The sequence below is a fragment of the Fistularia commersonii genome, chromosome 10, assembly GCF_037954325.1.
Source record: "Fistularia commersonii isolate RoL2024-O1a breed Wild chromosome 10, RoL_Fcom_v1.0, whole genome shotgun sequence".
Classification (NCBI taxonomy): Eukaryota; Metazoa; Chordata; class Actinopteri; order Syngnathiformes; family Fistulariidae; genus Fistularia; species Fistularia commersonii.
In genome coordinates this window covers 19954370-19977579 of record NC_141293.1, presented here as the reverse complement: position 1 = coordinate 19977579, position 23210 = coordinate 19954370, and the positions used below count along the sequence as shown (strand labels likewise).

Below are 23210 nucleotides of genomic sequence, written 5' to 3'. Positions count from 1 at the left end.
ATACATTTAGATGCACACAAACAGCTGTGCAACACACACACACACACACACACACACACACACACACACACACACACACACACACACACACCGAATACAATTAGATGCACACAATCAGCTGTGCAAACACCCCCCCCCCCACACACACACACATTCACACATACATTCATACACATACATACAATTAAATGCACACCATCAGCTGTGCAAACACACACACACACGCGCGCACACACAATCAGCTATGCAAACACACACACACACACATACATACATACATACAATTAGATGCACACAATCAGCTGTGCAAACACACACAGGCATGTATTCTTCATGTTCCAGTTCTCTTCCCTTGGCATACACATTGTTAGTAGCACATTAAATTTATATTATATGTGTAATATCATGAAATGACGTGTAATTATAATAAAGATACTATATTTCACAGAGAGGATTCAGAGTGTCTGCTGCTTATAGTTAAACTGTCTTTGTCATATCCTTTGTAAGACTCACTACGATAGAAATCTGCTCGTGTGTGTGTGTGTGTGTGTGTGTGTGTGAGGTGGGCCGAGGTGCCCTATAGGTTGCTGAAGAGTTCGTTCTTCTTGGTCCAGTCCATCGGGGGGGCCCTCTTGTTGGAGCGCTTCTGATGCGCCAGCTCCTTCACCTGCTGCAGCGACATGCTCAGGGCTGGGATGGACTCTGGCATCAAACCCTGAGGAGGACAAGAGGGCGGCTTAGCATCGACAGCAGTGGACATTCCAGAGGTCACACACACACAACACACGCACACACACACACCTCAGGCGGGGTGTTTGTCGGGGTTACGAGGGAGGTGTTGGACGAGGCGTTGGACGGAGAGGGACTGACTGACAGCTTTGAGTCTCTCTCGGCCTCTTTGGCCCCCCTGCCGTTCACCTGCCAACACAAACACACATCAGCAACACGTCATGTCATTGGCTGAGGCTTCACAATCACACGCGGCATAAAAGCTCGAGGGGAGGCGTGTAGTACCACGCTTCGCCACTAGGGGGCAGTATCGGACCGGCGTCCCTCTAATAAGTTCATGTGAAGCTGAATCAAGTTCACACATTCAAAACATGCCTGTCCTTCAATTAAACTGTAGGGGAAAAATACTGCATGGAAATAAAGAGTAATTACGGAGAAAATAAAAAACAAAAGACGAGCTGATGGTGAGTCAGTTTAGTTTCAGAGATGCCGTTGTGTTCGATACGTCAGCAGATGAAGGGACGTCAGAAGTGTGACTCAGAGTGCGTAGGTTTAGTTGCTACACCTGTTCAGATTCTTCTGCTAAAGTGAGGGGAAAAAATTAAAGTTAAAAAAAGAATCAGTATCGGTGACTAAGATGTTATCGAAATGTTAAAAATCATTCTGCTGTTTTTTTCTTCGGCTTCAAGGCTTCATAGCTACGGCTCAGTGCACGTTGGCCTTCTAAACGTTGCTCGAATCCACAATTTTGTGCGCATTTTACCTCGATCGTGACCTTCCGGCCCGCTTTAAGCGGCACCTGTTCCGCAACAACAACAGCAAAAACAAAGACGGGGCTTGGCTTGTGAATTCAGATGGCTCGCCGGGAGGTTTTAGTTGAAATTCAGAGCGGAGCGCGGCCGAAGGCTTCACAGAAACTTTGGGGCTCTTTTGTCCGGAGCTGGAACGAGCTCATCTTATCAACAGCCATTTACATAAAGTCTAACGAAGGAGCCCGAAACTTTTAGAAACCCCGGAGTCACCCAGAGCATTCCTTCCATTCAGCTCGAATTTAAAAAGACAGGCAGTCGCTTTCTGTCCCGGTCGACGAAGACCATCTCAGCTTGGATTGGCCCGGATCTTTCCGAGCGCCAACTGAGTCTGCTGGGTAGATTTCACTTCCGAGGTTTAATGTCTCTAAACTTGCAATGTTTATGGGTTTATTTTCTATATTTGAATCTCATTAAAATCACCCGCCGCTTAAGTTTTTCCACTAGTATTCTTGACATCTAAGGGGTTCATCTCATAGTCTTGCAATCATTATCATTATTACCGCTCTATTCTGCTTTTCCGTCACCGAGAAAGTGAAAATTCGGAAGAAAAAAAAAGATTTTGTATCATTTTGCTGAAATATAAATGGTTGTAGATTTGCTTCTGCGCTGGTGTTTGTCCCTAAAAGCCCAGAGTGTGCGGAGGCCAAGCAGGGCGGGGTTTTCTGCACGCCGCCGTACAAAGAACGCTGGACAATTGCAGGAAAGTGAGTTCAGCCCCAGTAAGGCACTGTGATTAATAACTCATTTGCCCCCCCGGCTCACAATCCTTCAAAAACGGCAACGTCGTCATGAAAGAAATGTTTGACCTTGTCTTGGTCCCGTGCAAGCGCCGGGCGCTTCTCAAAGGGAAGCCGGTTTGTGAGCTGCCAGGAAGGAGAGGCTCCATCTGTGGCGCCGTGGGAGACCAACGAGCCTCAGCGCTCCTCACGGTTCAGATCCGTCGGCGCCGCCAGCAGGTTTACACAGGCCGACGGCCGTCATTTCACTCTGCAGACCATCTGACCACTGACAACACACACCTTCTCTTCCTCAAGCTGCAGATGAATTAAACTGAGGGGAGCCATTTTTATTTGTTACGCATTATCACCTCTGCCGTTCCACATCCAGATGAGTAGAAACAAGCTTTTCTTGCATGTAAATATATATATATTTACATATCATCACCTGCTTTAAATAATGGCCTCAGTCCTTTTTTTATGTTTTTTTTGTCAAAAAATGACTGTCATTTTATGAAAGTGACACTATAGCTTAAGAACGTTTTTTGTTATCTCTCTTCCTGCATGCAAATCATAAATAATATAAAATATATGAATCATTTAATAATATAACATGTTTTTTTTTTTGAGCCACAATATTGTTGATGTTTACTTTTATACAGATTATTTTGGTTTGCTGTGTTTGTTTTCCATAAATGTAAATGAGTAGAAGATACGTCTGGATGAAGCAAAACACTGTGGGTCGTCATTTTCACTCTGTGTTGCTGAGAGAGGGTGAGACGCTTGTTTAGAGGGTGAGACACTTGTTTAGAGGGTGAGACGCTTGTTTAGAGGGTGAGACACTTGTTTAGAGGGTGAGACACTTGTTTAGAGGGTGAGACGCTTGTTTAGAGGGTGAGACACTTGTTTAGAGGGTGAGACACTTGTTTAGAGGGTGAGACGCTTGTTTAGAGGGTGAGACGCTTGTTTAGAGGGTGAGACGCTTGAGGATTTCTCGATGTTGAGAAACCCTGAGGTTTCCCTCCATGGATCCCTGACAACACACCCGTCACTGCCTCCCTCTCCTTTTCCAGAACCCTCTCTGTGTCTCCCGGCATCATGCACCAGGTTCCTTCAGTCCAGATTATCTTATTCCAGAAGAGAAAGAGGCTTATGGGTTGTTGTCTGTCCAACTCTAATGCTTCTTTGCTCTCCTTGAGCGCCACCAAAGCCTCTGCCTTCACATCAAGGCTGTGCCTTCAATGAGGCTCCTTCCAAATGACGCGGCTTCGTCTGTCGAAGGGGCTGCTAAGACAATTCCTGATGCCTTTGCTAAATTTCCTAATGCTGGCCTCCTTTATGCCGACCTTTTTTCCTCGCGTTCCCGATCGCCATTACGGCGTTACGGCATGTAATAGGCCGTTGTTTTGGTGTCGTGATGAGGAAACGGGCGACGGCCGGCCGCCAACCTGCCTGTCTGTTGGTGGCTTGTCTGGGTGACGATGCCATGTTTTTATTGAAACCCGTGAATGAAAAGTCCATTATTCAATTACGAGTGGACGCTTCGTTCTAAATCCATTTCCAGCGGCAGCGATCCGGCTACGAGTCTAAAGGGTGTCAGTTTGTGTCCTTGGGCTCGTCTTACCTTCTCCTCCATCCCTCCATTGAGCACGGGCTCCGGCAGCGGACCTGCGGACGTGGAGAGAAACACAATTATCGTCCCGGGACAACAAAACGGTGCGTTTCTTTGTCTCCGTCCAGGAGTATCGCCGCGTCGCCGATCGGCCCGGTCCGGTGGCGTGAGCCTCGCCCTCCGGCGCCACCGGTGTCGCCTTTCCTTCCCGCTCGGCCACATCGTGCAGGTCAGAGCGGATCATTCATTATTCACGCGCGGTTCATTTTCTCCCGGACGATCCCGGATGTTCCCTCTGCTTCTCAAACCCGACTGACATTAATCCTGCCTTCCATGGCCCACAACCTCTGGCGAGAGCTTGACCGCTAGTTTCTCTTTCTCGGGTTGTGAGCGCGTCAGCGTCGGCCGGCGCTCCGGTCCGACTGCGGCCGCGGCTCCGGGCCGAGAGGCCGCTTCGGAAGGAGCTCCTTGGAAACCAAACAAAGGCGTCGGCCAGACGGGCGGCGGGTGAGAGCGGCCGAGCGCGTGAGGGTGATGAAGTTAAGGGTCGGCGCGGGCAGGTGCCCTCTGCGTGGGCAGCGCCGGTTACCCGGGCGACGCCTCGATGGAATCTCTGCCCCCGCGAGGGTTTTTTTTCTCGTCGCTCATCAGGGACGGCGTGAAAACCCACACAGGAAATTAGAAACGTGTTCTTGTGAAGGCGAGCCGGGTCGTCCGCGTAAAAAGCAATTTATCTTAGAAATATATTATTCATGGACCGGCGGGGGGGGGACGGGAAAATAGGAACGGAGCGTTTAATCCCCTTTCGGCGGCTTCCTCGAGCACACGGTCGCCATGCCGACCGCCGTCTTTGCATAGCGGCTTCTCAAACATTTGGCCCCGAAGCGTCGCCGGCGGGGGGGAACCACCACGCCTGTGCGAGGGCTCCCCCCGGAGGCCGGGCAGGGAAGCCGGACGCCGCAGACCTTCCTCTTCCCGGGGGGAACGAGCGCAGCGAGGGAGCGCGGAGAACGTCCACACGCCAAGAATCACCCACGTATGGAAACGTTCGATCGCCGCGTTCGTTTCCCTTCCGGCGAGAGGCGGCTCTTTGCAAACAGCACACTTAGTGCGCGCTGACGCTAATCTGTCTGAGCTGATCTATTTATGGCTAAAAAGATTAACTTTCTCTGCGGGGCGTCGGAGTGTATGTGTATGTGTATATGTGTGTGTGTGTGTGTGTGTGTGTGTGTGTGTGTGCGCGAGTTCTGCAAAGCGTCTGTATTTGATTCTTGATGGTGAGAGAAAGCGAAGGGTGTGTGGAGAAGGAGCCCCTCCAGGCTCCTCGGTGTTGTCTGGTTTCGGGGACCCCCGGCGCTCTCACCAGAGACGTGGTCCGAGGCGGGGGCGACCCGGCACCTGGAGAAGAAGGCGTCCGTGTCCGGGTCCACCACCAGCAGGCGGGTTTCGCTCCCGCCCGCTTTGATGGCCGCCACGACCTCCGAATGCGTCTTCCCCTCCACCGGCATGCCGTTCACCTGGGAAAGAGCGCGGCAAAATTGTGATTTTTTTTTCAGGGGTTTATTTCACGGTCAGGACTTCTTTTTCAAGACTATCTCTCCGCCTGCCAAGACTTCAAGGACAGGAAATCCTGCGTTCACGATCAAAAAACGACGACGTACAGCTACGACGTGTTCGGTTCGTCCGTGAAATCAAATTTAACCCATCGTGTTTTCCATCTTTTCCTGAAAAGGATCTTAAAATAACACAGTAACTCAAGTTTCACCCAAATACCAACGGGGGTAAAATCACCACAGGAAAACACGTGAGAAGTGGTTGCAAGTGTGTGTGTGTGTGAGTGTGTGAGTGTTTAGGTCATAGGGTGGAGCCGCACGTCTTGGTCCGTCCCACAGAGGAAGCAGGACAATGGCTGCTCGGCCACTAATAGCAGGAACAATGGCCGTGGGCTCCCTGCAGAGCCCGGCTCCTGGCTGGGCGGTGCGGCGTCCTGGGGCCCCGCAGGGGACTCAAACCCTTCTCCAGACTCTCCTGCGGGACCCCGCGCTATCTAGGCCTCTCTGTCTCTTTAATCCTGTCCCGGTTTTCTTTTTTTTTAATCTTGCGCACAGTAACTCCCACTCGTGTGCTCGGATGCGAAAAAAAAAAAAGAACAAGATGTGGTTTTCTGCGGTGGTTTTATTCCAAACCCAACCGGTCGGCAGCTGAGACGGACACAAAATGTTTAAACGTTTCCGGACTGGGGAAAAAGAAATCTGCATAAATTCCTTGAAAAGACTTCCCCGAGTCGTCCTTCCACCCTTTGCTGACAGGAAGAGGCTCGAAACCCTTCTTTCTGCCAGAGCGTACGGCTCGGGTCGCTTCCCCGGGAGCGTGGCTCCACCTGCCGCGCCACTATCTTTCTTTTCTGAATATGAAAGCTATTATTGTCACATCATTATTATTATCACGGTGAGATCCTTCCAGCCGTCCCTCCCGACCCTCATCGCCACTGAGTCCGGATCGCACTTTCTATCCGTCCGTCCTTCCCTCTCGCTCTCTCTCTCCTTCTTCCCCGGCGGTCGAGGCCGACGGCCGTCCACCTGAGTCGCCAAACGCCGGCTCCCGGGAGATGCTGGGTTTGTGTAAACCATTTGACTCTACATGGAAAGTGTCGTGAGACGACCGTCTCGGTGACAGAGAAAACCCAGCCTCCTTCATGTAGTTCCCTCAAGGACCCTCGGCTAGTAACAATACACTTCTTTTACGAAGCTACCGGTGAAAAACACGCAGCTTCAATTCGACAAGAGAGAACTCGCGTGGCGGTCGAGCTGAAGTCAAAGACAAACGCGATATTACATGGTTTCTAGTCCATATTAAACATTTACAGAAAGAGTACTTTTAAACCTTGGGTCGCCGTCGGCCTTCACGTTACCGTGTTTCCCCGAGCCCATCGTTTTCACCGACGAACAATCGCTCGGGTTTCAAAACCTGATTTTTGATGTTCTTCCAGATGAGCGGCGTTACTCTTTCACTCAGCGTCCTCATGGTTTGGATCTCCAGCTCCGTTGGTAGTGAGGAACAAGGGTTTCATCTCATCCGGCGTTTCTATTCTTACATACTCTATTTTACATCACGCGTGATATTATATGACGTCCGTAAAGCCTTGACCAACTGCTTTTTTTGATGATTCCTTAGAATATTTGAGCAGGGTAGAGATTTGGCTTCCAATCCTTTTCCCTGCAAAAGGAATCTATTACAGTACCTGGAAAGGTAATTCTAACTAAATCTACTGCTCTAATAAATATTGCTTTTGAATAAATAGCTGCAATTAAAACTGGATCCAGGTTACGTTTGTCTGAGCAGAGGAGTGAATAGTTCCTGCAGTGTGACAGAGAATCTCCTCATATATGTGCTTTTGAACCGTTGTGTTCAAAGAAATCTTATTTTTTTCCAAGACTGTGCATAACTCGCGTGCCGTTTTAAATCAACAGTCCTGCCCTTTGACTCGCTTCCGTTTGGTTCCGGTGGATTTCAGGCAGAAGCTGGAGGATTTCACTGATCCCGTCTGTGTTTTAATTTCAGCATTTCCCCTTCATTTCTGAACTCCAGCCCATTCAAGGAGGATAAACATTATTATTAGGTATTTAAAACATGAGGTCCTGTGGCTCTCACGATTTACATGTTTGTTTTTTCCATTTATTATGATCTTTCCTTGCATTATACATATACAGTATGTCATCTTGAATTTTGTAGAATAAGTAAAAGAATTAGCTTAAGCTATTTCCATTATTCCTGACAATTCAAGTGGGAACTCAGCGGCAGCTTTGCATGGCATCCTGGTCAGGACTGCGTTGTATTGGGGAAATAAAATGAAAATATTGCTGATGTTTTCTTTTCGGCAATAGATAACAGCTAGTTGACAAAGTACAGCATCTTATTATCTGATTCTTTCAATTAGTGACGAATCAATCGTCGTTTCAGCCGTTTGGCAGAGTGACGTTTCCCTCCAAACCGGAACCCGTCGGCAGCCGGTGAACTTTTTTGGGTCCCTTAAATCCGATTCAAGCGGCCCTGATTTTCAAATCTAGCGGTAAAAGGATGTCGCGAGTGACGGCGGCTCGTGCTCGCCGTGACGCTGGTGCTGCACGTGCACGTGGCGGCGGCGCGGACGCGGCCGAAGTACCTGCACTATCCTGTCTTTGGGCCTCAGGCCCGCTCTCTCGGCAGGGGAGTCGGCGTCCACGGCTCTGATGAACTGTCCGGGCCGCGCACGCTCGCTGTGCAGGTTGAAGCCATATCCGTTGGCGTCTCGCCGGATGACGCAGAGTCGCGGCCGCGGCTCCACACACGCCTCCTGGAAGAGGAACGCACGGGGTTATTAACACATCCGGTTTGAAAGTGTACGCCGGCGCGGTCAGAAAATACCTGGACCATGCGGGTCTGCTCCGGCAGGACGAGGGGAACGAAGATGACGGAGAGCTCCAGAGAGTCCTTTACCACGTATATGATACCGAGGTTGAACATGCAGGTGGTCGCTGCATGCCGGGAGGGTTTTTTAACAATCCGGAGCAAACTGGGCTGAGGTTTAACTCCGCGTGACTCCCTGCGCGCCAGGAAGGAAGAGGGTCTGGGTGGATAATGGGAGCATGCGATTGGAGGTTCGCCGGGAAGGTTAGCGCACATATTCGGGGAGGGGTTAAAAAGGGGCGCTTGAGGAAGGGACGACTTCCCGTGCCGACGGCGAACTCGCCGGTTCCAGGCTCCGGGAGGACAATGGGAGCCGGGCGTCGACCCCTGACCGCCTCCCCTCCGTCCAGCTCCGCTCCGGGATGGCAGGAAGAGCGCCGAGCCGTATTGTCATCAGGGAAAAAGCTGCACCTCCTGGAACCTCCCTTCCGCTGCCAGCTTTAAGCGCTTGCTTTATTTAGCCGTGAGAGATTAAACCTGGCGCTCAGCAACTTACAGTAGCTGCGCAGTCAAGGTGATCTTTGTCACCGGGACCGAATCTCACCCGACCGCCCAACACACACACACACACACACACACACACACACACACACACACACACACACACACACACACACACACACACACACACACACACACACACACACACACACACACACACACACACACACACACACACACACAGCAGAGAGCCTGCATCCCGACTTCCATCAACCAAGCGCTCGGATAGGACGACCTGCCTCTCTATAAAGTCTCTGTTGTAATTCACACACTGATTGATTGAAGATCACCCCGAAACCCCGAAACCCCGAAACCCCGAAACCCCGTCATTGCCAGGCAGACGCCCAACCTGACGCTGCAAGCAAGCCGTCGTAACTTGGCCGTATTATGTAAGACAATTGTTCTGAGCTGACGCCCAGCGCGCCACCCCCGGCAAGGATTAACATTTCCTTTTCTTTCTTTGCAGCTCTCCCTAGAAAGGCCCTTCTTTCAGGCCAGTCATGCTGATCCTATTTCCCACAATTCAGACGTCCGGAAATCACGAGGAAATCAGAACATTTAATAATTCCGACTAACGAACTTCTTCGGGTCGAAATCGTATTTCTTTGCTTTGGAAATTCAATGATTTCGGGGCAAACTCGAAGATCATTCCAATAAGGGAAACATACACACAATTATTGCAACGAATGTTCAAAGAGATGATCGATATTCACTTGCGTTCGTACTCGACTGAAATGACGGAAATGTATTACGATCGCGTAAATCCACTTCCACGCGGCACAGCGACCGTTACCACTCGTGTACCCCGGCTGAGATATCAGAGTTTAAACCGGGAAGTGAAACTTTCAGAGTTAATCCACTAATTATTCAATCGATGTTGCTCTCATGACCATATAAATGCATAAGGACGGGCCAAACAAGCTCAGCATCAAACTGGAAATAGGATAACAGAATCTGCCAGTCCGTGTCCTTAATATCACGTACAAAGATCTCATCGCTCACCCGGTGTTTGCCAAGGAGGGCCGCAGCCCGGTATCCTTGGAGGGAAGAAAGAGCAAAACCTGTTGCCAGGAAACCAGTTGGCGGCATGAAATCCGACGGGCCTCGCCAAGAAACTATTCAAATAAAAAAAAAAGCCCGAGAGCCAATAAATCACATGAAAATCCAAATGGAACACATCTTGGGTAAAAAAAAAATCATCTTAAAATCCGTCTAATTTGACAGCCAAACGCTTCCTACATATATTTTAATGGACACTCGTTTAAAGGAACCGTCAGGTTGGGGATCCGAAACCGGGACCGAATTGGTGACACGTCAGAAAACCTTTGGCGACGCCGACGGCAAAGTTGAGGAAGGGGCTTCGTTTTTATCGAGCGGAAACTACATGGGCGACTGTGTTTGCGGCCCGACGACCTGCGCTGCACTTTGCTGACACAATCCGCTGATATCTAATCCTTTCAAATGTGAGATCCACATTCTTTTTTATCAGCGTGCCCATAACATATCAGATAATGGACATGATTTCCATCCCCGCCTGGTCCCGAGGTGCTCGCCGGTACTTCCCCGACAAACTTTCCACTCGAGTTGACGAAGTGAAGCGGTAATTTTGATAAAGCTTGACGTTTTTGGTGGTTTACGCTTTCAAATATGTGATAAAGAAGGTTACGGTGTCGGGCGAGGCTACCCATCTGGGGAGGGGCATCGCAGAGTTCCAGCCAAGGAATTTGAGGGTGTTGTCCATGTTTTTGTGTTTGGATATGGCAGTTCTGGTCTGGACAAGGCCGCGCCCGTTCCGATGCATTCATCACCGAAGGAGTCTTTTTCCGTCGGTGAGCCCGAGAGACTTCCGATCGTAGCTGCCCTCCGTCGGAGCCTTGAAAGTCAATTTCTCATCGCCTCATGGCGGAAAAAGCCAAACGGCTTTTCTTTTTTTTTCTTTTTTTATCAGCGTGGCACTCTTCCTCACGAAGGGCGTAATCACGGTCTGCTGGTTCCACATCGGTGACGCAGATCCACCATCTTTGTGTCTGTCAAGAGGCGTTTATTCTCTCCTTGTCAGCCAGAACGCTGATAAGAGCCGGGTTTCATCAGCCACGTAACTGATTGTACAAAGCGCTCGTCTTTGATTTTTTCCCCGTCCTTCGCAGTCCTCGCCGCTCTTCATCCAACCCTCGCACTGAAATATTATTTTATGGAGTACAAAGTACAAACCGCCGAAAGAAATGCCTTTTCAACATTTCTTCTGAGTTAATGTTTAGTTTTTCTGCCTCGTCTCCGACTGACATTGCCATGGACCTTGTCCTCCTCTGATCCTCTAGAAAATGTGCAAATTAAACAGAATTCTGGCCATGAAAAACAAGAACGTCATCTTTATCATTCACAAGACAAAGTTCTTAAGTTGCAGGAGTGGAAGCTGATTTTCTCTTGGCCATTGCAGTGTACACACACACACACACACACACACACACACACACACACACACACACACACACACACACACACACACACACACACACACACACACACACACACAGTATACACATATGTATATAAATATATAAGCATGTCTATCATCTGTGATTAATCTGAATAATATATATATAGCCTGATATACACATCGTCTTCTTAAAAAATATTGTCAGTTGTTCAAGTTGTTGCAAAAACACACAAAAAAAAATCAACATATGAGTTGATTTAGGGAGAAAAAAACATTATTTTGTCGACAAAATAAATACAAACACAAACACACACACAAACACACACACACACACACATATATATATAAACATGTATACATAGAGAGAGAGAAAGATATGTGGATCCATTAGAACTGAATTCTATGTGATTATAAAGACTTCCAGGGATTGGAGATAAAAAAGATGTCGTATTGTTTCGAACTGAGGGCTGAAGTCCAGAGCGATGGAGACACCAGAGAAGAGGTGAGGAACCCACGCAGGCAGGTTTGAACCGCTGGAGGAAAGTGTGAGGCTTGATGGGTCATAAAACAGGATCAGGCAGAATGAAAGGAAGGTGGAGAAGGTGGAGAAGGTGGAGGAGCGAGCAGAGATGGAGGGAGAGGCGGGAAGCAGAGCTGGAGGTCGCAGAGATGAAGACCTCCAGGTTCTCTTTGGGAGGGACCAGGATGGACCAGATCCCACATGGGGGGCGGGAGGGGACGGCAAAGATGGAGGGACGGCAAAGATGAGGTAGAAGAACGGCGAGGTGGAACTGCCGGGCGAGAAGATCGAAGAGAAGATTTATGCACGGAGAGAAGAAGGACATGAAGTCGGTCGGTGTGAGAAGAGGATGCAGAGGAGAGGCTTGGACGGAGGCAGCGAGCCACCCCTGAGCCACCCCTGAGCCACCCCTGAGCGGAAAGGACCAGAAGACACACTTATGGTGTGCACTCATTATTGAAAATGTTTCCTGTTTTGAAAAAGGCAAACCTAGAGAAGATGGAGCAGAAGGAGAGGAGAGAAGAGGGAAGACAGAGGAGGGTCTGTGTTCCAGACGGAGGGAGGACACAAGAATCTCCACGCCAGTCTGAGATCTGTGGAATTTGCTGAACACGCACAGGGAGAGGGGAACCGACACACACGTGGATATTCAGATGTGTGTGTGTTTAATCTAGTGTTTGCATGATGGAAGTGTGTTACCACGCAGGGTCCTGTACATCCGGGGGCTCGTCAACTATTATTATTCAACTTTTTTTTTTTTTTTTTGCATATAAGAAAATATTTTTTTTCATTATTGTTTTGGACAAATTCAGCAAATTCTCTAAAAAAGAGACAGAGTAAATCCTTGCACACATTACCAGGTAATTTTCAATTAGTTTTGCTTAGATAAAGAAGAAGAATTCTCATACATTCTGATAATCTTCTTATTTTTACCTACTTTGGTGGCGCTAATGTTAGTTTTTAAGGATTCTCGCAATATCTCTGAAACGGAGAGATTATTCCCGGAATGCAATCCTGGGAAACGACAAGGTGTGTGATTTACAGCGGCTACTTTCTGCTCATAGATGGTGCCGCCATCGCCCTTTGAAAAAATGTTTCTGCAGAATCTGATAACAGGTAGATGAGAGAAATAAGAACAGAACATTCAAGGACCTCATTAGACACCGATAACACAAACACAGATGTGCGCACAAACACACACACACACGCTCATATCAACACCACAACAATGTGCTGAACATCCTTATCTGAAATAGGAAGACACACAAAGCTCCTTATTTACAGTCCAGGAAAAATCTAACACTTTCACACGATGAGGGTTTGCAGGCTGGTTTCAAACCAATGTATCCAAATATATCTCCAACTGGGAAAATAAAAAAAACAAACGTCTACAAATATGGACCATGTGTGATTTCTTCATGTTCAACATCTAAAATCCGCATTAAATATTGATTAAATAAAAAAAAAAAAAAAAAAAAACAAGCAAGAATGATATAATTATGTGGAGAACAGAAACAAGTAAAAATTGACCTGAACATCAGTGAATTTGAGTTTTTTTGAGCCAGAACTGCTGGTCCTGTTTACATTTTCCATAGATTTATACCCATTTTTTTTCAAATTGTATTTTATTTTATCTTTTAACCACCTCTTTTCCCCCCAGAACTACTCTTGTTCATGCAGTTCTTTGATATTTATGCCATCTCTACGGATATATAGAGATCTGGAGATGAACAGATATGCACTGACTTGTGCTGAGGGGAGCGGTTGGATTTGAAATGAAGTATTATTATTCGAATGATTCAAAACGATCTAGAGAAGTCGTGTACTTCCCCATCATGAGAAGCCTTCCTCTTGACCCAAAAAAACAGCACTGTGAGATGAACACACTCTTTCAGCGACACACACTTTCACCCCGGGGTGAGCAGGGGTGGGAGGCGTGTTCGACAGGAAGTGTTGACACATCTTCCCTCAATATGCTTCCCTCTGCTGCCGCTCAACTTCCTGACACGGAAGAGAGATCGATGCACGGAAAAGAGCCGTAAATCGTCCAGAATAAGATCGGAGGATGGCATCGACGACGGGAACGACGGGGATCGTTCGGACCGTCCGTCCGACAGGCGGGAACGTCCATCCTATCCGGAGCAACACGTGTGAAACTGAGCGAGAGCCAAAGCAAAGATAGAAAGTCTAGAATTTGCTTTAGAGTTCAGTTTTAGAGGTCTCTACAAAAGTATCTCTATGAAAAGAAAAAGTTTACGTAAAATGATGGCCCTTCTTTCGATTTTGACCCACATGAACTCCTTTATGAATTAACTTTGTCCTGAAAACAGGCGATCGATTCAATATTGATCACGAATATTCAAATATGTAAACCTCCACGATGTGCAAATCTTCCGGATCTCTGATTTGATCAACTTCTTGCTTCAGGTCCTTCGTTCCCGACATCGATATTCATGCTGAAGACTCTGTCTTATAGGAAACCCCTTCATTTCTCAGACACTTATCTGTTGGCTTTTTTTCAACCCAACAGTTGGAATAAATCACAATTTAGACATTTACATATTGTGAGATACTGAATTTATTCCGCTGATTCAAAAACACGTGTTGTACGCCAATCCTCCGTCCAACCTTAACGCTCTGTATCTGCTGAGGTTGGCGGTGCAGTAAATAATTGGTCTCCGGTCTTGTCAATATGTAACTGATAATGGCGATAAAACTGAGTTACAGGGGCATAAAGTGTGGCAATACCTCATTCTGAGTACGCTTGTGTCACATCTGCATCCGCTTCCATCCTGAAACCAAGTCTGTTGAGGGTGCGTGTTGACGACACAAGCTTGGTTCACTCATTCTTATCCTGCGTGTGTTTTAGCAAACTTTCTACCCGCAGTGCTGGACTAAAACAAATAAAAAAAAACAAGTTCCAAGTCGCTTGGAATTCTAATCATTCCCTAACAAAAACAGAACTTATTTAATATTCTTCAAACACACGTCCGCCCGTGCGCGTCGACTCGCTCGGTCGTGAAATTGTTGCAGGTTCCCGTCGAAAGTTTGAGGCAACTTTGTTTCTGGTTTTCTTCAGGAAGCTGCGGTCAGAAGGTGATAAGATAGTCAGGCTGAAAGGTCCGACCCCACTGGCCTTAAAATACACACACCGCGACCAAAAAAACCCAAAGAAATAAATGTATGTAAGGTTTTGAGATGTCTATCGGACAGAGCGGTGACTTCTGAACGACGACTACTGGTGCTTTGGATCTTCGGTTATTGAATTGCAATTTTTGTAAGTCGTTTGGATAAAAGCGTCTGTTAAATGACTGGAATGTAATGGAATTACTGCTTCAACCTGGTTTTGTGCGTGTGTGTGAGCACGTGCTTGTGTGTGTGCGCGGGGGTCACCTGGTGACTAAATCCAGCACTCTCCCAGTCATTTTGGAAAGACATTTCCATTCAGAAGATGATTCTGTGTGTCTGGTATGTCGATGTTCACGTTACGGTCCAGCATGTTGATTGGTGCTTGAAGGCACCGCGAGCGACGTGTCATCCGGACAGTTTCTCTTTAAAAACAGACAAAGGGTGATACTACGAACCGTGATACCACCGAAAGCACAAAAACACACCACGCCTGAGCTGTGGTTTGTGGTTTTTTTAAGCGTTATTGAACCGTTTGCATCCATGGGACGCCCCATAGAAAATAAAATACGAATACATGAATGCAATCATGCAAACTAGAAATAGATGTCATTCGCACAAAAGCACGGTGTGTGTCGGCCGCTCGGATCCGGCATCGCGCGGAACGGTCTCAACATTCATCCGTTCACGCACGTCAACGTCCGCGGAGCCGGAACGTCCATGCGCACGTGCAAGCGTGCACGATGAGACGGGAGTGAGCGAGCCACAAGCTCACAGAACAAGGAGTTCCTTCAAGACAAGCAGAGTTCCGGCCGATCTTCGGCCTCATCTGAAGTCTGAGGCTTTGGTTTGAAGCCCTCGGCTCTGCAGCTCAAACACACGCAGCTTCATGTGAACACTGAGGTTTGTAAAGCCGGTTTACAGACTGTGGTTTCATTGGACAGTTACCGTGAAACTAAGCGTATTCAAATCAAACAAAACAGAATAATGATTTATTTGGCTGTTTTTGTTCAATTTTTGCCCCGAGAAATACAACCTTGGATATACAAAGAGTGGCTCCGAACGAGGCTGGACTTATTCTAAACAGGGCCGTGTCGTTCACACACCCGAGTGTTTGACAGGCCCAGAAAAAAACAAACTACATTCATCTCCATTTTTCAAATGCAAATAAAGAACCGCCGTACGAATGACCCACATATCTGGTTGTATTTCCGTCAGGCTTGCCTGCGCTGCCTCCCACAGAGGAGACATGTAGCTGCGAGCGACGGCGTGGCAGGAGCGGCAGGAGTGTGTGCTTGTGGTTGTGTGTGTGTGTGTGTGTGTGTGTGTGTGCCACTAAGCCTGCCACTTACTTCATATTTTCCCTGGTGCCTGGCCAGAGGACCCGGGTCTAACTACAGGCCTGAGAGCAGCAGAACACAAACAGCGTCGGGCATCCATTACCGCCGGCATCAAGCGAGCGGCGCCGGAGATTTGTTTTAAAATGACCTCGTTGACGTACTCGAGGTCATCTCACGTAAAAACGTCCGCTTCGCCCCGCCGATACGGCGAGCTGCGAGGGCCGAGGGCCGAGAGCCGCCTCGCCCGATGTCTTGGTGTGTGTTCGACCCCCTCGGCCCCGCCGGCCACTTCCAACATGCAGCTTCCCTGGACTCCCTGTGGCCTCTTTGATCAACGTGAAGAATAACGGCCGAGCGACACGTCGCCAGGCACCGCCGTTACTCGGTGACATGACAAATTGTCGGCCTCGTGATGGTCATGCGTAGTTTTGACGGAGATTAACGACCTCGAGGGGCGATTTAATAAATGTTTGACAGCCCCGCCGGTACGAGCCGGGTTTCTTTTTAACCGCCGCGGAGCAAATTCTGTCCGCTCGAGTGTACGGAGCGCACCACTCTCTCGGCCGGGACGGGGGTGTAGGATTTCAAGCCGGACCCACGAAGCAGCTGCGAAGCAGCCGGGCGAGGGAACAAAGCGTCCTACTGTCCCCCCCGCTTCCACTCTAGGATGGGACAAACTAGTGACACAAAAGAAATGTTCTGCTGTGGGTTCCCATTACAACACTCTTCAGGGGGGAGGCCTGGAAGTAAAAAAACACTGTCAATCATCACCGTGGGACGAGGGAAGGCTCCGATAAGACCTTACGGAGAGGTCGAGAGCCAGATGCGCTTTCTGGAAGATGTGCAGACACGGAGCCGGCCGCCTCTCCGGCACCGTCTTGTCACTTTTTTTTTTAAATCCACCGACGCGTCAGATCGGCCTGACCCCGATCGACGGATCGGCGCTATCGCACGCCGAGAAGTCAACAAGCCTTATCTGCTCGGCCAGTCTTCCTGTCCCCGACCCTCCACCCCTGCAGACCCCGAACCCTGCAGGACCACCTCTTACGCTTCTCACAACCCGACACTCTCAGCGCAGAGACTGAGGAGAGACCGAGGGGGGCAGGTATGACTATAAATATGAAAACGGGCCGGGAGTTTGGTAGGAAATCCTTTTAAGTAGTAGGATTCTAAGCTTTCCTTAGAATTTGCAAGTCCAGCGGTCTCAAGCGGGGTCGGTTCCCATTTCCATCATGTCAGGTGTTACGTCTGCCCCTACGGTCTTAAAGAGTCCGGTCTGATTCACGCTGACCTTCTCTCATATTTGCTTGAACGATTTTGCTGAATTCCCCGTCACCGGATCCAGCTGTCGGAAGCCATTCACGAGCAGCGCTATGGTAACCGTGAAGAAAAAAAAGCCTCGTCCATTTCTAATCCTGATTTTCCGGCGTCTCTCTCTCCACAGACGGCGGCTCGCTTCCTTCGGCCGATTAGGAAATATTATTGCGATGTACAGTCGGTTTCAAAAAAACAGTTTCAAAACTGCAAGAAGAAGTTGTTTCTAAGGCGGCCGAGCATCACGTGGTCGGTTAAAAACCTTCATGTAACTTTCATTTTCTCGTCCCCGCCGCCGGGTGCAATTAATGATTTTAAAGCGCTCTTCTTGTAGCAAAAAGACACTAAACTGAAAAGCCGGGTCACTGTTTTTTATAGCTTAACATCTTCAATGATCTCATGGAGGTCACCAAGAAGAGATGTCGATTTTAAATTCAATGTTGTTATTTGGATTTAGCGGCAGTGTGGAAGCAGAGCATGTATAAGTCCGGCCCCGGTCATTCCTCCGATGTTCTGGTTATTGGTCTCGGTCCGAAGGACTCAAGATAGAGAAACGCGTCGGCGTCGGCCCCCCCGTGACCGGATGATACGTGGTTCGCGTGATCTTTAGCGAGCCGCCGCTAGCAGGGAAACCCATTTCTCCACCCGGTGAGAGAAAGCCAAAGGCAGATTTAAGCGTCTGACAGCTCATGTTCTCGGTCTTCTGTCTTGCGAGGTGGGAAGGTGGGAGGTGGAAGACGGGGTGGTGAGTCTATTTCAGGGTGAGCGGAGAGTCATTTCCCCCTCCACCCCCGGCAGGGCGCGGCCCCCCGGCTCATTGTCCGGCGCTGGGCGGTGAACCTTCGGAAGAATGGAATGTGGCATTGTAGGGTCTCTGAGCGGCGTCCCGTGGGACCCGATCGCCGACAAGCCCGCCACCCACGCGGCGTTCAGGTTTGACCCCTGACCTCGGCCGCGGGGACAGTGGCGCATTTGTTTGTATGCCAAGCGCGACGGCTGGCGCGGCCGACATATCGGGACAAGTGCGGATTTGTTGCCTCAACCTTCATTAAATCGCCGATAAATCGTCCGACGAAGATGTGGAAGCGCTCGCCGCCTTTGCTCGAGTCCCGTTTCCATCCCTCCGACGTCCCGCTCGTGGCCGTGTGACATTTAAAAGCTGGCGCGTCCTAACAAGTGTTGACGTTCAAAGGCCACTACGGGGGCATCCTGGCGGACGGAGAGTTTTAAGACAATGACCTTGTATTCCGAGTGTCCCTGGCAGAGGACGCTATTTTCAAGCCTGGTTTCCCACCATGTGTTTTCCTGCTGTGCTTTTGGCTGCTGTGAGGAAATGGCTAACCTGCTCTGTTTACTTTGGAGAATTCAACACTCTTTCAGTTAAAAACAGCATATAAGATTTCATGAGCTTTTTCGCCATTTGGCGGTTGATTCGGATTGGATTTTCACATTCTTTCTGCGACTCTGTTTCTGTGCAAAAGATACTCCAGTAATTGTAAATAAAGCGCTGTTTCAGCAAAATATCTCTCTCTGTATATATATATATATATACAGCAAAATGAGAGAATCTAGCTAAACCTAATAAATTAAGTGCTGGTTAAATTGTCTCTGTTTATCATAGTTTGTAAATTAATGCACGGGACAATGGAAGGAAAGCATTAAGCTATTGCTAAACAGCTAATGCTAACAACGCTACATGCCTCAAATTTTTTTGATAAAACAACGCCTTACTTGCTGTCGTTGTATTTTTAATCCACAAAAAACAAGTGAGTAATTTTGTCATTGGAAGATATTTCTGAAGAATTTACCGTAATTGTCCGAAGTAAATTCTATTAATGTCTGAATCTGTAGTTACCGTTCCCCTTTCCCGTGGGAATATGCAACATATTAGCCTCCTAACATGAACATAACTGCCCAACACTTTTATCAAGTGTAATGAGGTTTTTCTTTTACTTTGTTATTGTTTCTTGCAGTTCCAAATAAAGCTGGATAAATGTCCAAGTGGTTGTTGTCGGGTGTTTATCTCATTATCTTGCTAGGTGTGGTGAAGTGGTGCGGGTGGAGATTCCACCTTATCTTCATCTCTATTATCTCCGGGGCGATGACGTAACCGAGGAATTTTTTCCAGGTAACGGAGGGACTAATCATTATATCCATGTGTGAAAAAAGGTCATATATTTATGACAGAACAAATTCAACATTTTTTTCATCATCTTCGAGATTCTAAACAGGCACTTTCGGCTCATTTTGTTGACCATTAAATATTGTGGTTAATCCACCGAGCTAATGTGTTAAATCACAAGCGCAATCCCTGCTTTTGCAATTCTAATACACACATTGGTAAAACACAACACACCATCTCATATTTTACACAAATAATTCATGATATAAACCCCTGTGTTTCTTTTTGCAGTGGCTAATACACACACACACACACACACACACAAAAAAAATGCTTTTCTGACACTATTGCAACAACAGCTCAATTCCAGTAGTTGCACAATAAAGTACATTACAGTAAAACTTGGGTTAGCGGTTTACTAACTACATCTCTATATATACTATAACTATATATATACATATATATAGTTATAGTATATATAGAGATGTAGTTATACATATATATATATATGTGTGTATATATATATACAGAGAGAGATATCTAAAGGCCTATATATTGGTGAAAGTATAGCAAATAGTCTTTAGCTACATGTATATTACAATACTGAGATAAAGTTTTACAGCTGTTTCGAGCACCCTGTTGCACATTAAAAGGGCAAGCAAATATATATATAGCGCTTGTACACATCTGTGGTGAATATCCTGGAATTCCAAGCGTGTAACTCAGAAGAGGATGCGTGTCCTCAGCACAAATAAACGCAGTCTTGGTTCTCCAGACATCCTGTGGGGGTGGTCAAGCTCATTTTCACTATTAATCAAATAACTAATTTTTCTCATGAATGAACAGATTTCTGTTGAGAATTTGGTGAAATTATAAATCTGGCCTACTGTGATTTTTCAATCCCTGAATGGTGAAGCTACATTCTACGTTTAAAAAGAATTGAAAATACATTTAAATAGAAGTAGATATAAAAATGCACTAAATTATAACATTAGACATAGATATATCTTGTCACGGGCACCATTAGGCCTTCAAACACAATAGAACAATCACAAATAATATGGAAGGGGGATTTCGACTCTTTCTCACACACTGCATTCAAACACAAACAAACCGCGTACATCCACTGTGCATGTGAGGCGACGGTCGGTTGCGGAAGAGTATATCCCATCCCATCAGACACACACACACACACACAATAACACACACTTCATTATCCAAACAGCCTGAACAATCCAGGCTTTGTTAAAGTGGCTTCAATAAAAAGAAAAAAGAAAAAAAATCAAAGCACCGACCACAGCAGCTCTTTACTTTCACCCCTGAACCAGGAGCCCAGTGTCTGTGGCAGTTTATTTCACTATATTTAGATGCCCATTTATATACATATATATATATATATATACATGTGTGGAACATTTTAGAGGTTTTTTACGCAGTGGTTGGATTATCTAACTAATTGCCAATTTCCTTTCAGTATTTTAAAGAGTCAAATATTAATGTCTGTCTGAGAAATGATTGAAAAACACGTGTTCACTAATTAATCCCGACGGAGGCTCTGCGTCCCCGTCAGCTCGCCCGACACGTTGCTGCGTTACAATCAATTTGCAATGAGATTTTTCTTAGCGCTCAGCCGTGGAGCGTCCTGCTCGGGGCTGCCTCGGACTGCCTGGTGGGGGCGGGGGGGGGGATCAAGGCGACAAGGTGGGGTAATCTTCCTCCAACAACAATGAAAGGAAACCACAGCAAACGTCCTGGGGTCTGTAGAAGGCCAACAATCCCACAGACAGCGGCGACCGCAGACAAATCTCAATCATGCCGGTTTACATAGTTTCACTAGGCTTGGCCTTCCCTCCTGGCGGTGACAAATCGCCGTCATGCTACCGAGACAAAGACACACACGATATCTGCGTCCTGAGCACGAAGCCGGCGTACCGTAAAGCCTCATTATTGTCTTAAGGTAATTATATGTAATGTAACATTTGAAGGACCCGTGTTTTTCGTGCTGTAAAAACGAAGGGGGGGGGGGGGGGGGGTCCAGCTAAAAATGACTGTAAAACACTTAAAGGGAAGACAAAAAAGGAAAAAAAAAACCAATATACGGCCATTGGTTGCTGTCAAGGAAATCTGACGGGTCAGGAAAACAGCGGCTGCCACTGGAAGTCGAAGCACGGAGGGCCGGCGGCGGAAGGTAGCGGCTCCTCCCACACAACAGCTTGAGGATGATTTGTTTTGAGGAAAACACGACACGCCGAGCAGCAGTTTAAAAGCAGGCATTTCTCTATCAAGCCTCGCATGTGCCGAGGGTTTCAGGCTCTGGACTAAGCAGCTTTCAACCAACGTGCAGATTAGAGGTTCGGATTAGAGACGCCAAAAGCAACAGGAGGATCAACAGTGCTGCCTTGTTTCGGGCCTTTTTTTTAGGTTTAATTTTTTTACAAACTCACACACACACACACACACACACACACACACACACACACACACACACACATCCGGCTGCTGTAACTTTCATCCTGTGCAATCGTTTCTTTTCTCTATAATTACCAGCTAAAGACAGTGCAATAAAACTTCCAAAAACATCTCGGATCCGATTCGGAAGCAAAGAGACGCACAATTCGGGTCTCGGAAATCCGGTTAATTCTTAAGAAATGCCGTATGAAGCTGAAGTTGCAAAATAATTGATTATGACAGAATGATTTACTTTTTAGAGTTTTGTTTATTTTGACTGATCTGATCCTCTAAACGAAAAAAATGCAATGTCTGGGGATCGATTTGATGCTAAAACGACACCTACTTCATGTCAGAGTGACTGACGTTTAACCCCAGACGACGTATTAAAATCTTTTCACCGCTTCTCCTCGTCTTCACGATCGCAAATTCACTGTCTGACCCATTGATTGGGTTTTGGCGTGGGATGCAAACAGCAGACGTGCGAAACGCTAGAAATCTGTCACGAGGATGTCCAGAGAAACAATGTGGCCCATAGAGAGAACATCAGCCGCTACTTAGAAGGGCAGACATTTTACAGCCCCACGAACAAATAAAGAAAGTGACCTTTGGAACGGGTGATCCCTTCTGTTTGTCCATGACGACGGCGGCTCCGATATATTTTCCAGGGCCACACTTCATCTTTTGACCTCGCCGTTCTCGCACCTCCCCTGCGACTCTTCGCTCTCGCCTACCTTTATCTTCACACATACATTAACTCCACATGCCCAACATCAGCGTCTCCATGGCAACCCCGAGCCAAGCTCATCGGCTTCCGGAGAGGGCGTCGCTCCTCGAACCCTCTTTTGTGCTGCTTCAAAGAACAGGCCAGACAGGCAGTGTGCGGACGTCAGCGTGACTGCAACACACACACACACACACACACACACACACACACAGTGCTCTGCACGTCTTCCAAGGAACTGCGAGGGGCTTTTGTGTGTCCTTGTGTGTGTGTGTGTTTCTGTGACTTGGCCACAGGGCTCAGGCACAGGAATGCCGGACAGGATGCAGTGAGAAGCTTCCAGTACCAGTGTAGTCGGTGCTT

The 23210-nt window shown here is 47.5% G+C and overlaps 1 protein-coding gene across 1 annotated transcript in view; it reads right to left on the bottom strand.

Moving 5' to 3' along the window:
- Positions 1-23210, bottom strand: part of nherf1b (NHERF family PDZ scaffold protein 1b) — a 29592-nt gene that overhangs the window by 1226 nt on the left and 5156 nt on the right. The window contains exons 2-6 of the mRNA XM_086154256.1: positions 8032-8202; positions 5233-5386; positions 3882-3925; positions 802-918; positions 1-715 (exon numbers count right to left, since the gene is read on the bottom strand). The exon at positions 1-715 is cut by the window's left edge and continues 1226 nt beyond it. Coding sequence (XP_086010382.1) covers positions 578-715; positions 802-918; positions 3882-3925; positions 5233-5386; positions 8032-8202 — 624 coding nt within the window. The 3' untranslated portion in view covers positions 1-577. The remainder of the gene's footprint in view (positions 716-801; positions 919-3881; positions 3926-5232; positions 5387-8031; positions 8203-23210) is intronic.